The sequence below is a fragment of the Monopterus albus genome, unplaced genomic scaffold, assembly GCF_001952655.1.
Source record: "Monopterus albus unplaced genomic scaffold, M_albus_1.0 scaffold376.1, whole genome shotgun sequence".
NCBI lineage: Eukaryota > Metazoa > Chordata > Actinopteri > Synbranchiformes > Synbranchidae > Monopterus > Monopterus albus.
In genome coordinates this window covers 194,286-208,381 of record NW_018128256.1, presented here as the reverse complement: position 1 = coordinate 208,381, position 14,096 = coordinate 194,286, and the positions used below count along the sequence as shown (strand labels likewise).

Genomic DNA, 14,096 nt, shown 5'->3' with positions numbered 1-14,096 from the left:
TGTGAAGTATCAGGCCAAAACAAGACGAAGGCTGAAACTCAGCAGCTTATTATTATTCGTTGCAACCAAACAAGCTAAGGTCAGTGAATTTACCATCCTTCTAACTACATTAAATTAAAGGTAAAATGCTGTTTTGCTGCAACTTTAGTCTCAGATCTTCCGTACCTACACCACATTTTACAGGTAAAACTGGAAACTAACGTCAGCTAAACACCAGAAAGTCAAACATAATCTCACCTAAAACAGCAGGGGCCATACAGAGGCAATCATATTGTGTGATGTAGTCCATCTTAAAGTCCGAGTTGATGGGGTAGTGATGAGCTAATTTAAACATCTTCTTGAAGGCATCATAGATGAAGATGAAGCTGATGAGACAGGAGAAGCCCTCCTCAGTGAAGCGGGTGAAGTACTGAACCAAGAAGCTGGCATCAGTGGCCACGAGCACCAGGCAGAAAAACGCAGACCACAGGCCGATCCACAGCCGGAACTCCAGGTAGTCAAAGTTATTATCTCTGCACGGAAAAACAACACAACAAACATCAGTAAAATAGTCAATGAAATATGTTTTGATGTTTTATACAGTGGAGAATCAGGGCTACTGTTATGTTATGTTACAACTTTATTCTCAAAACCCATATTTCTTGCAATCAATACTTGCACTAGTATCACTTATATTAAAAAAGATTTCGTAAACCTTATTGGTTCATAGAATGCATGTTTGGAGCTCTGTGAGTGTTTTTCAAACAGTAAGTCATGTATGATTAGCAGCTGGGCAAACTGAGGAACGTTAGACGCTACCTGCTGAAGTTGAAGAGCAGCCGTTCAAACACCAGAACAGGACCGGTACTGCTGAGGATGATGAGAGGCTGGCCGCCCAGCAGGCAGAAAACCCCACCGGTGATCGCTGTGCCCAGAAAGCTCTCCAACACACCCTGTGCCCATTGAGGGGAGCAGTTAGGGAGTAGCTCATAAAATAAATAAATAATACACTCTACAACCTGTTAAAAAGTTAAACTCTCAGTCTGACCTGCATGTTTTCTGTAGCATCCCCCAGCAAACCTCCAAAGGTGATGGCGTTTGTCACAGTTCCCAGGTAAATAAACAAAATGGTCGACAGGGCCTGGATGTGAAGTCCATCGGTGAAGTCACTGGCAAAGAAAGGCGCTTTTCTTTTGATGTCAACTACGAGACCTCCACAGAACCTGACAATAGAGGAACCAATGTCATATCCCATAATATCAAACATTAGGCACAACAAAAACAACTAGACCTGCACTTCTTTGTTAGGATCTTTAACCGTTCACTCACAGGCAGGATGCAAAAGGTGCAGCAGCTCCTCACAACATATAGATGAAGTAATTTATTCAAATTCATTTCTGCTACTACCCCAAATGGAAATGAAATGAAACAGACAAGTCTTTTTAATAGATGATGAAAGCTAGTCAGAGCATGGAGCCAATCATCAGTGAAACAGTACAATAAGTAAATCAGTGGTTGTTTAGATAATAAAAGGAAATGAACATGAAGTAGTTCAAAATTGAAAACTGAACTATGAATGTAAACTAGTTCATTTTAATGAGTGTGAACCGAACTCTAAGCTATCTCCTGTAAAGTATGAACTTGCCCAACACTGTTTAAAGTATTACCATGCAGACCCAGAGGACTTCAGCAGAGGACTCCTTATGCAACACTGTATTGCTGTTTACATTTTTCTCAGGACAAAGCTGCTGATTCTTTTCTGCTGCACTTTGGATCACAAACTCACATTTAGCTGCTGAGTGCGGTGAAATTTCACATACAGTACTTAGTGTATTACGCTGCAAGTCATACAATGTTCCATGTGTAGTTTTAGGATGGCAGTCATCTGTTCTCATATAGAAAGTGTCATTTAAAATTGTTTGGTTTTGCTCATGAGTTCATACCTTCCAGTCTTCTTCAGCTCGTCTCCCACAGCATGTCCTCCTCCACCATGACCTCCATCATGAGGCGTGTCCCCATTCATCTGAGAGTCCCCTCCTGCGTACATGTTCTTCCTAAAAGACACGGCACAGTTTTGTTTAGACCGACGAGCACTTTTATTCCCATTACTAGTTTCACATAAATACGACCAGCTAAAGAAAAGTCATACCTGAACACCTCTAATTTAGAAATATGTATATAAACTCCCCTTTAAATGTTTTGTGCACTTTAAAACCATTCCTACTATACTATAAGTGGTGACAGCCAGAGAGATTCTCATAGCAACAGACTTAAAGTGGTGCTTTTTGGTACAGACCAACCTTTTGTCAGAGGAGGGCAGGGTTTTTGGAGGCTCTATCCTGATGGCAGGGTCCCACTCTCCAGGAGGAAGCACGATCACCTCATCCAGAAATTCATCGATTCCAGCCAGCAGGTCTTGTCTGTCCTTGGCTTTATATGCAATGTCATGGAAAACCTGACCACGAGGCATTCAAGTGTGAAAGAGAGCTGTTAAAGCACGAGGTGGCACCCAGCAGCGAACTGTAATAACAGCTACAGTATGAGGATTAACAGATGGGGAGGAAAGTATGATCCTACACACTCGACATCAAAAGCACGATATTCATAATATACCTGAAGTAAAACCAAAAATTCTACAATCATACATGTTTTCTGAGATATTACTGTGTAAACAAATGAAGTGCTCAGACAAAACTAGGAAGAAACTGCTGGTGAAACAGTAGGCAGCTCAAAATCTAACGCACTTTAAAGAAACTAACAAAACTACATGAACACAACAAAAGCAAACAGAAGAGTACCATAAACTACATTAGAAATGACTAAATGTGAGCAAAAACCAAACAATAACACAGTATTTATTATGCTGGACTGTGTCATGTTGTAAAGTGTTCCTCTACACTCTGTACTTTAAAAATCTAGTTTTAGTGCGTGTACCAGAATTTTACTGTTCACGTTAAACCATAACACACATGATGTGTGTAATGTCAGTCTAACCTCGTCTGACGTCAGCGTGGCAATCGCTCTGCCAATCTCATGGTATGACTTGCCTTTGCCTTTGGGTCCGAGCAAGATGAACAAAAATCTGCAAACAGAAAGGAAAAAGTCAGCCGATCTTAATCTACCCTGGACACAAAGCAGCCCTGGACCCTAGAGTAGATACAGTATGTGGCTTGACACACAGCATCTGCACTGTATGTGCTCAGGTTAAGCAGTGACTGACCCAGCCAGCCTGTAACGGCGGTCACCTCTGAGGGCCGGATCTGCTAAGTGGTCCAACCACTGTATTGAAAATCAAACAAGACTTTCAGTTTAAGAAATGATTAAAGAATGTGGTTTACAGCATTGTAATTTTAAACCTATGTTAACTATTATTTAGCACAAATTGGGATAAATCAAGTAAAGTTGTCTCCCTGCTGTACCGATCCCCCGAACCCCACTCTATCTCATGTTTCATGTTTATTTCTGGCCCTCTGTTGTTAAAATCTGCACCGCACTTCTTCCATGCCCCCGCTGATCCGAGGTTTTAAGACATGTTTTTTCAAATAGTAAGACTCATTTCAATGATGGACCATGGAGGCTCCCTGTGCAGGTACAACCCAGGATGGGAGCGGACCTGTCAAAGCCAAGAGGTCATGTTGTGTAGCACAGAAAGACACTGGTTTGGCAGGTCGGAGATGGCGAGGATCACAAGTATTCAAAGGACTAAAATTTGATGCAGATGTGACTTTCTTCCATCTGGGCGCATAATTACTGTAGCTGACTAATGTGTGACTACAGTATGTGTAAGGCAGCCTGAGTGGCATCTTCCTACATTAAATTTCGATGTATGAATTCTACGAGTCTCAGACACCTTGTCGGAACGGGAACCTCCGTTAAGGCTCCCAGCATCACAGCTTGCTGCAGGCGAACAAACGCCACAAATGGTGCGTCCAGGAAATCCACCTCCCCCACCAGCACATTGGAGGCTTCGGCGTCTCTCGGCAACTTCTTCATGAACTTGTTCTTCAGCTAAAAGAACAAAAGAGAAGAAACAGGAGGAGACATTAAGAGCTACATTCTCACCAGCAAGTGACCGAGTGCAGTGAACACTGAATTAAACCACTTCTATCAAAACAAGACAACCCCATTCAGCTTAAATACCAAACCAGGAGGCTACCACGGTAGTGACATAAGAAACAAGCAGGAACATGAAGTCTGTATTTTTTTCTGTCATGGTGACAGTGAGTTGCATAAAGATGGAGGTCGGACACCAGCTGGGCTCCACAGGTGCAGCATTTTACTTCCAAAGGACATTAAAGTCCTACTTTGTGTAACTGCTGGGCAGCCAGAAATCTTTCACTTCACAGACATTCATGTGTTTTAACTTTAACCAGTTCAGCTAACAGTGTACATAATCTTTTTATTTACACATTTTTATGTTTGTGTTTTACTGTAGAGGTGCCTCTAATGCTATTTATGGTCCAGTTCATCCTAATTTTACATATTTATTAATGAGCAAAACTGTTTACCCCAATTCACAAAATATTTTTGCCTATTTTGTGGCATATTTTAAATTTCCAGCAGAATAAACCAACAATTCCAACAAAAAAAAAGTTCCAGCAGTGTCCACAGAGTTTGCCAGATTAGTGATCTTTGGTAACTTCAGTGCAGAAACAGCAAAAGCAGGCTATGTACAAAAATAGATTTTCACTAATAAATGATTGGGTTGTCTTACCTGATCTTTTTCTGGCTTATCGGAAATGTCGTTCAGGCTGCTGGAGGTCAGGTTCTGGTGAGTCATGGGTGGGCTGTCTGTTAAAACACAGTGACCCTGAGCAGTTAGACCGGCCGCACCTGTCCCTGGATGTATTGTAAGAACTGAGTGGAAAAGAGGCTGATGCTCAGGGAAAGACAGTGGCCCAGACAGTTTGACTCGCATGCGGCAACGAACAGAATAACAAAGAGCGCGGTGCTATTCATGCAAATCAAAGACAGATACTGATTATCAAATATGATAGATTGTGGAGCACAAAATCATTAATACCAGCAGTAATCCAGAAATCCTTTAATGCTGGCCGAGAGAAAAATTTCCCTCAGTGTTCACTGACTAAATGAGACAATTGATCCACAGCATCTGCTGAGAATCCTGAATCAGTATTCCTAGATGTTAAAAACTGTGCACAACCTTTAGTGAAATATACCACATTTCCAATTGTTTTCACTTTATTTAGTTCAGATGCTTATGATCTGGGGTTTCAAATTATGCCTTGGTGTCAAAAATAGCTCAATATGTTGAGAGAAATTGGACTAATTCAAGGAGTCAGTGTTTCATAAACCAATTTTCATTGCATGCATCCATCCTGAAAATTAATCATGCTACTGAAAATATTTGATCATCTTAGTATCCACCTATTAACACCGACTGCCTTCCTTATTGAAGCAGGTGAACAGTTGACTGACACTCTGCTGACATCTGGTTTCAACTCATCAACTCCACGTCAGAGTTCTGACAGCAGAACATGACCTTACTTCAGTCCTGAAGCTGCCAGTGGTAAGAGCTATGCAGAGAGGGACAAATCTCAGGTAATGACGTTTGTCAGTATGATGCAGCCAGTATATATAATGCACATTTCTATATGTACTTGTAAGAAAGATAGTAATCAAATGTCAATTCTGACCAAAATTTGCTATAAAGCATTGAAAATTTAGACATTTTGAAATGTCTAAACTGACAATGTTTTTTTTTAAAAACACACAACATACTAACACTGACACTATACAGGAGAGTGTTAAGTTACAGCGTGGTCGTGACTGTGTTCAAACTGCAGCTGAAAGTTCCTCAGTTCTGATTATCATATGTGACACCAATCAGATTTGTTTTCCTTTCTTTGCTATTTAAATAGCAAAAATTGCACAGAGTAACATTTTCCAAATGCCCCTGATGGTCACGTGGATACATTCAACAAAATGAGAAACTAGACATTATTCAGCTAAGAACAAAAATATTATGTCCATGTCTCTGCAGATTGTTGCTGGTACTATTATAAAGGAAGGTAAGATTAATGGAAAGAGCCAACTCAATGTGATGCACTTGTTTATGCTTTTTGTGCCAATGGGAACAAAACAGATGCAACCAGAACTGATCTGTGGTCTGCAGTATGTACACAGACGGGGTCCAGTGAACTTACTAAGCCAGTCCATGCTGGTACTCCTTTGGGTCTGCAAGTCCTCCACCGAGCTGCGACCCGACAGGCAAGTCACCGAGTTCTCAAGAGGACTACGAGCTTTTAGTAGCAGCAGCAGCAGGTTAAGAAACCCAATCCAGGGAAGGCAAAAAGAGACAGCAGGGAGAAATGACAGGGAAACCCACTGATCCAAAGCAAGAGATTTGTTAGTAGAACTAAATCAAGTAGTAGCTGTTAAATACATGATTTCTGTGTATTTGCACAAGCTGCACAGAGAAACAGTGGGGTAAGAGGAGTGGTGTCATTAAATACAGAGACCATGGGTCGTTGGACAGAAGAACATGAGTCAAACTGTTTCTTAATAAATCAGTGCATGTACTTTTTGTAATCAGTGGGTGTGCCTTGTAAAGTTGGAATCAATGAATGATTATCAATGACGCTCTTTATCTCAGTACTGTGATCTCAATAACAGGCTACAGCTTTTATGAGCTAAAGTTCTATTTAAACCCTGGATCATGAGCAGAGGAAGCACTTCATCTAACAGAGTCATAATCCCGTTGTGTACAGTAAATCTAACAGCAGGTAATAAGGAACTTCACTTTCCAAAGACCCACAGTTGGTGACAGATTAATTATATTGACAGCAATGAAATAAGTTTCTTGGTGTGTTACAGCAAAAGCGCTTGTACATGTTATTTCATTTTCACACAATAAATTTCAATGGGCCTTTTATGCAGAATACACTAGATTTGATGCTACATCAATTTCATTTGACTAAAATCCAATAAAAAATGCAAATTAAGCCAATTTCACCCATTAATTAGTTTTGTGTTTTGAATCTGACTTTAGTTCTGTCTGGAACTTTCAGTGAAGCAACATGACAGCCTGTAAATAAAACAAACATTTTTAGAAAGCTCAACAAAATTAAACTTTAACTTCAGAGAATCATATGAAGCACTATCTTCAACTTCAGAGGCGATGGCTGCTGTAAATGATAATATCTTAAGTTCTCTATTAGTCATACTACGCTGTATCAAAAGACTTTGTTGGTTTTACAATTTTCTGCAGCCTTGGACTTTCCTCACCAGTGTCATAAAATCATGCACTGATTCAGCTCCCAGTGCTGAAACCTACCTCCACCACACATTTACCATCTACTTGGTCAGTGTTGTTACATCTCTGAATGCAGTTAGTAACCTACAGTTAGTAAATGTAATAGTGCTGCTAAAGTGTCAGATGTTTGTGATGAATTATGAAAACCCACCTATCAACTTCACTGGTTGCAGTGAAATAATAGAAGTTTGTGTTTCTTTTCCTGGCATTAACACATCAAATCTAGCATCATGGCTCAGGTTTTTGATCAAATTACTAATAAAAATGCTTTTCAGTATCCACTAAGAAACTGGTATAGATTTAGGGCTATTTAGTGCCCCATTAGTAGGCTCATGCAGAGGAGGGCAGTAGCGTGTCCCTTATTGCACACTGTGGCCTTCTGCCCTCACAAGAAACTGTTCAGCTCATCTTAAGGCGATAAAAAAAAAAATCAAAGTATCTTTATAATATCTGATAATATAGATACTGTATGTAAAACTAAATTTGTCCTAAAGCAGATTATTAGATTTTTTTCTTCCAATCAGGTTTAAAAAAAAGAGAAGACTGCACCAAACTGGCATCGGTATTACCATTTTCCTGGTTGTAAAACAGCCTACTTGCACTGGAGACCGTCTTGCCAATGTCAGCCAGAGAGCGCAGGTTAGACTTCTTGGTTTGGTGGTGATGTTTCCGTAGCAACGTGTACATCACCTTGTCCTTCAGGTCTGCTTTGAGCTGGCCGACCTCTATCTGGTTGTCAGTGATCATCTCTGAAGGTGCAGAGAGAGAAATCAGTTGCTTTAAAGAAAAACAAAGAGAGTTTCTCGCCGCAGAATCAAAGAACCATGTATTTAAGACATTACCAAGTACATAATTATACTCAACAGCAAATAATTATCTTACATTATAACAATTACTGTAAATGTTTAGTCTATAAAAATAATGTTAAATGCCCACATTAGCATAACCCAAACTGATGTTGTACAGTTGCTTATTTTGTCCAGTCAACAACTAAAAAACAAAAGTTATTCAAATTAAAAGGATATGAAATGGAGAAAAGCCAGCAGCCTCGATGTCAAACAGTAATTAGTAAACATTTGGTATTTTCCACTTTGTAAGTAATATAAACCATTTAATCAACCGTCACAATTGTCCAGTAATCTTGTAGAAATTGAGAAACTTTGCTAGCTCCTATGTATTTATCACAAAAGCTCTAGATGTTCTGAGGAGCATTAACACTAAACAAGTTGGTAAACTAAATCAATAAAAAGTATTATAGTATTATATTCAAGAGATAAGATGTTTTCATTTTGGGCCTATTTTTTCTCTCCATGATTTTAATCCAACAGATTTTATTCATAACAGTGTCACTATAAAAAGTCTCTTCATACTTAAGGCCTCAATCAGAGCCCACCAGGCGGTAATGCTCCTGTATGAGGGTCTTCATGGCAACCTGAAATGGCTCACTCAAAAGGACTGGGCTATTTTTAAAAAGAAGGTCAGAGTCCTAAATGCTAACAGACAGCAGCCTCAGGGAGTTTGTCTTCTTATGGAGGGGAAGTGCTGTTAATAGCCCATCAGTCAAGTCAGCCGGCCTTAAAGCAAGAGGCCCAGCTGTGCTTGGCCAGCGCAGTCCATGCAACACAATCAGTTATTTCACATTAATCACTCCAAGTGCTAACTCTTCCTCTTGCTCCCTCATGCAGGAAGACATGTTTGTGTCGTGGCATGACATGCAAGGGCAGAGAGACACTCATCTCAGAGTAATGGGAGAGGTTGGGTTGTCTTCTAATTAATTAATTAAGACGTTTTGTATGATCATTTGCAAAACTACTATTCGAGTCCTTCAGTGTTGATATAAAGCACAGTATAGCCTGGACCTCCGCTTTGGCCTTTTGCTACTCCTAAAAGAAAAATAGGGCAAAAGAAAACTTCTGAGGCTCGTGTGCCATGTGCATCAGTCCATAATCCTGCATGTAACACTGCAGAGCAGCTCTATGTACTGTACATCACAGAGCAGATACAATCAACCTGACAGACCGGTTCTTGTATCACAGGCAGGGAGATGCTGACCCTCATCAAAGTCATTATATGTCAGCAAAGAACAAAATGGCCTGTACACACTAAAAACACCTAAACATACTTTGCATAATTGTGACATTCACCAGTAGCTGAATGACGTGTATAAAGGGGTGTGTGTGTGTGTGTGTGTGTGTGTGTGTGTGTGTGTGTGTGTGTGTGTGTGTGTGTGTGTGTGGAAACACTGCAGGACTGTTTTATTTAGTGATAAATGTAAAACAAATAAATGACAAAATAAATGTATCTCCCTAACATTCATCATCAGATATCCAGTCTTGGCAGTTCAGACATCATTAAGGCTGAATAATGCACATAAAAAGTGCAGACTTTCAGTCTCTGTTCTGTCTGTCCTCATAATTCAAGTGATGTATGCTTAAATACTTTTTGTTATATGCAGCAGAATTTTTCTCACAGTTCTCCACCTGGCCTTTTAGTTTGTGCGCTCCACAAACCCCAGGTGGCAGCGCGCTTTGCCTGCTCTGTAACAGCTGAAAAAAGGATTGGAGTCAGGCTGACTGATTTCAGCAGGTCAGCGTGTTTAGCACAAGGAGCGCTCTTGCTCGTGCACGATGTAATTTGTGTATGGGGCTGGGGTTCGGTCTGGTTCGGAAAATTAACCACATTGCTGCAGCTGAAAGGGAGAGATGGCTGAAAATGTACCAGCTCCACTGCTTCCACTTACAGTGTGCACCAAAGAGAGAAGCATAAAAATTAAAACTAGAACTTGAATTGCCACAGCACAGCAGCATGCCTCCACCAGCCGGTCAAATTCACAAACATGGAACAGAAGCAAGGTCACTCACCTTGACCTTTGACCACCAAAATCTAATCAGCCCATCATTGAGTCCAAGTGGACACTTGAGCCAAATTTGAAGAATTTCACTCAAGGCACTCCTGAGATGACGTGTTCTAGGGCTGTACCTGACTAAGGATTTTATCAGTGGGCTCTTCAGTGTGACTATTCGTTCTTTTTCTTTCCTTTTTTAATAATAATATCAAAAAATCAACTAGAATGAATCTCTGTGATGATTTAGACGACATTAACATTGGTATTTAAATACAAAAGCGTGACAGAAACTCATTTCTGAGCATTTAAAAATCAACAGACAGCTGCATATGATGCAAGATTTAAATTGCGACCTATTTAAATTGATTGATTGATTATATTGTCGGGCTGCTGTTTGGATTGACGGAACAACAAGACAGGCAGCAGACTTGTATTTCTGTTGAAACAAACAAAACTGCTCTTATAGGCAGTTTGTTTTTTCTTCTGAGACCGGGTTATAGCCTAGTTTACCAGCAAGTTTGAGCTTCTCCCATTAGTTAACCACAGCACATGTTGTTACTGTGTTACGTCATTTACCTGAAACATCTGCTACTGACAGTCCAGTAGCTGTATGAGATAGCATTTATGTTTAAAAGTTGCATAACGTCTCTAAGTGTTGCAGGTTTTTATTATTCCTGCTCATCTGTTTCGCACTTGTAGGTCTAAAACATGTAGAGTTGTTTTGTATCTGCCGAGGAACATAAATCATTTGTTCATAGTTTTATAACCGGGAAATGTGTTTACGATTTAGTATACAGCACATTACACCACATTATATTGAAGGACACAGCAGTGTTGTTCACTCGTTGAATGTTGAATCTGTGTGGCATTGCTTTCCTCTATGAAAACAGTAACCATTGCACATTAACTGTAAATAAATGTAATTCCATTTGTCTTGTTGCAGATGTGAGCTGACTAGTGACCTGAACTTACCAACAACCTGAGTCAAACTGGAGGCTTCCATGTCCAGCATGATGGTGCCTTTTTCTATGCAGGTCCGCAGTTCAAACAGGCTGTGTAAGGACAGCGTTGCCACGTGGGGTTTACTCCACCGTTCACCGCCTTTCTCCACCTTCTCCTCAAACTTGATCCACCTGGACGGATGAAGAAAGGGAGTAAAGACAATCAACTGTAAACAGTGTACATCAGTTCAGAGAATAACAGAACATGTCAACATTTTAACAGATTTAAACATGCTAGCTCTCATCTGCTATATAAGGTGAACGCTTATACTGCAACTGTGCATGTCGAAGAATCATTTACTGTTCTACAAATGGTGACCATGGAGGACATGAAGCAACACCACATCAACATGGCTTAAAATCAGGACAGATCGAGTTAATGCCAATGTTATTGGGCATGTCAGTCGTTTTCAAATTAAATTTAACCGCACTAATACAATGCACACATTGTTGTACATTAGTAGGCCTATATGTCAGTATATGCAACAATCTCACAACAAAAGATAACATTTGAAAAATACTTTTGTCATGTGGAATTAAATCACTCCCAAAAAGTAGTGGAACAAATGATAAGAACCATGTGATATTCTTTATTTAAACATCAACATTTAATAAGTGAGAACAACCTGCACTGCACTTCTCCTGTCAGCATTTTGTCATTTATTTCATGTTTATAGTTAATATCAATGCCTGTCTAATGCAGACATACTAGGCAGGTGCATAGGAAAATACCTGATGAAGGTTCAGGACCATGCTGACGGTGTGTGGGATTTCAGTAATTTCTTTAAAGTAAAATGATCAGTTCATAAATTCAGGAACAGTAGCAAAATTTCTATTGGTTTGTGACTTTTTTTTTAAATTACTCCCACTCCCTGAGGGTCAAAAGGATGAAAAACAGAAGTGGTACTGAGCAGCTGATTCTATACCAGGGTTATATTTGGCCAGATTGGCTGCCAAAATGGCACTGGGCTAACAGCCAGCGCTACCCAGCACTTGTGTGATCTTTGATGCATCTTCAGTTCATTGATTGCACTTGGTGAAACACTGCATTGAGTCATAATCTCTGCAGTTATTTGCAGAAGAGTAAGTCTGACATTAACAATTCAGAATTATATTTACTGAACACTTAAGGAACATTAAGTTACAGGCAATAAATTACACATATAGTACCATACAACAATATACAAGATCTTCAATAAACTACTAAAACAGCTAAGATAAAGTTTAGCCATACCTTGCAATGAATACGTTTCTGTAAACTGACAGGTTGTAGTGTCACCTTTTGAATTTTGGCACAGTAATTTAGTTAAAGCCCATCTGTGCTAATCCCTTTATAAATCTAAAGTCAGCCATCTATGCATCTGGGAGAGGCAAGCAGGTAAAAACTGGATGAATACATGATCTGTGTAGGTGTGAATTCTGGAGAAGTCATTTTAAAATAACTAAAAAAAACTATAAAAATAGCTGAGATAGCTGAAATTTGACTTTTAACTGTGGTCAGAGGTTAGGATAACAACTCAAGTAATTTGGAGCCTCAAACAGCAGCCCAGGGATCCAGTGTCCACCCCCCACCCGCCCCGAGAGAGCTTCACTTATCCAACTAATGACGTACAAACAATTGTCCCATCCTTATCCCTCCCCAACCCTGTGAAACCTTTACGCTCCGTTTTCAAGCTGCTCCAACTGTAACAGCTCTGAAGGAGACTTAAAAAAGAATTTTGCTGTGTGAATGACTTCATATCAACTGTATGACTAAGTGAAGGTCAAAAGAGATGACCTCTAAAAGTCCTGACAACTGTAAAATCAAAGGTGGATATGCAGGAACTTTGAGAGGAAGCCCAGCATCTCAGACTGGTGTCCTTACCTTGCTGTCTCCTTCCACTCCATCTGCTGTCCATCCACCGACAACAGTTCATCCAGCTCGGTGAAGAGCTGTGGAGGTGCTGGGCCGTCATCGTCCTCCCCAAGCATAAAGCGAATCCTCTCAGCTGCTGGTGAGACTGTGGAAAGAGGAAAGATACTGCGGTTCTCAGGCTGGCAGTGGTGCCCATTGGACAAGGGTTTGGGCACCAGCTTCCCGTCCTCAGCTGGACCCTTCCTATTGACCTCAGGAGGTGGTGGTGGACTTTTCACCATGACCTCCTCTCCTTTCTCCTCCGTGTCCTCTTCCTTTTCTTCCTTCTCTTCTTGGTTACTGTTGTTGCCGGACATCTTTAAAAACTCAGTAACCCCACTTTAATCGGCTGACTTAGGGTTTGCTCCTCAGAAAGCAGCGACACAAGCTCTGAAGAGTCCCAGAGCAGCAGTCTGGGGTGGAAGTGACAGCCACTCTCAGCTGCCTGTTCCAGCACTTTGTGAACCAGATGGGAGGGGGCCGATGGAGTTTAGGGGTCCCCCCCACAGTGAAGGTGTCCCCACAGCTAGCCCCTTCTCCCTCTTGCCCCCCCGCCACTGTTCAAACAAGCCTTTGCCATTGGCCCTCTAGTCTTGGCAAGCTGCCCCAGAGCCCCTCGTTAACAATTAGGAAATGGATCACAAACTGGCCTGTTCTTTAGCAGAGCCTTGGCTTTCCTTCCCTTTGTCTTCTCATTTGAATATTAAGAGAGCAACACAAATAATAATACTTTTCAGTGCTATTCAAACGTCTTGCAAATGCTTGACAGCTTGTTCCAACAAGTGGATACATTATGCACTCTGAATGAGAGCACACAAATAATCACTCGTCCCTTTCATGAAAACAGGTTTATACATGTACAAAATGATTAGCAAACAACCACAACAAAGCCATTTGTGCTCAAGGAATCAGAGCGCCACTGTGTGAAGCTGCTCGTCTTGTGTGCATGACATAATGCAGGAGTCGGCCTTACATGCATTTAATTGCCCTGCCCCCCCAATCAAATGTCCATGTGTCAGCATGAACAAAATCAGAGCCCTGGAACTCAGACACCTGATTGGAACACAGTAAACATTCATGTTATTGATTACACCTGGACCA

General features: G+C 40.7%; 1 protein-coding gene across 5 annotated transcripts in view; it reads right to left on the bottom strand.

Annotated features, from left to right (window-relative positions):
• Nucleotides 1–14,096, bottom strand: part of LOC109951328 (electrogenic sodium bicarbonate cotransporter 1-like) — a 43,770-nt gene that overhangs the window by 11,531 nt on the left and 18,143 nt on the right. For 2 of the 5 annotated variants that reach the window (XM_020585781.1, XM_020585782.1), the window contains exons 5-16: nucleotides 12,966–13,101; nucleotides 11,073–11,233; nucleotides 7,825–8,004; nucleotides 6,147–6,242; nucleotides 4,694–4,770; nucleotides 3,830–3,987; nucleotides 2,974–3,061; nucleotides 2,280–2,434; nucleotides 1,923–2,033; nucleotides 1,028–1,202; nucleotides 799–932; nucleotides 238–512 (exon numbers count right to left, since the gene is read on the bottom strand). In XM_020585781.1, coding sequence (XP_020441437.1) covers nucleotides 238–512; nucleotides 799–932; nucleotides 1,028–1,202; nucleotides 1,923–2,033; nucleotides 2,280–2,434; nucleotides 2,974–3,061; nucleotides 3,830–3,987; nucleotides 4,694–4,770; nucleotides 6,147–6,242; nucleotides 7,825–8,004; nucleotides 11,073–11,233; nucleotides 12,966–13,101 — 1,746 coding nt within the window. The remainder of the gene's footprint in view (nucleotides 1–237; nucleotides 513–798; nucleotides 933–1,027; nucleotides 1,203–1,922; nucleotides 2,034–2,279; nucleotides 2,435–2,973; nucleotides 3,062–3,829; nucleotides 3,988–4,693; nucleotides 4,771–6,146; nucleotides 6,243–7,824; nucleotides 8,005–11,072; nucleotides 11,234–12,965; nucleotides 13,102–14,096) is intronic. The other 3 variants (XM_020585783.1, XM_020585784.1, XM_020585785.1) reach the window with 3 other exon arrangements.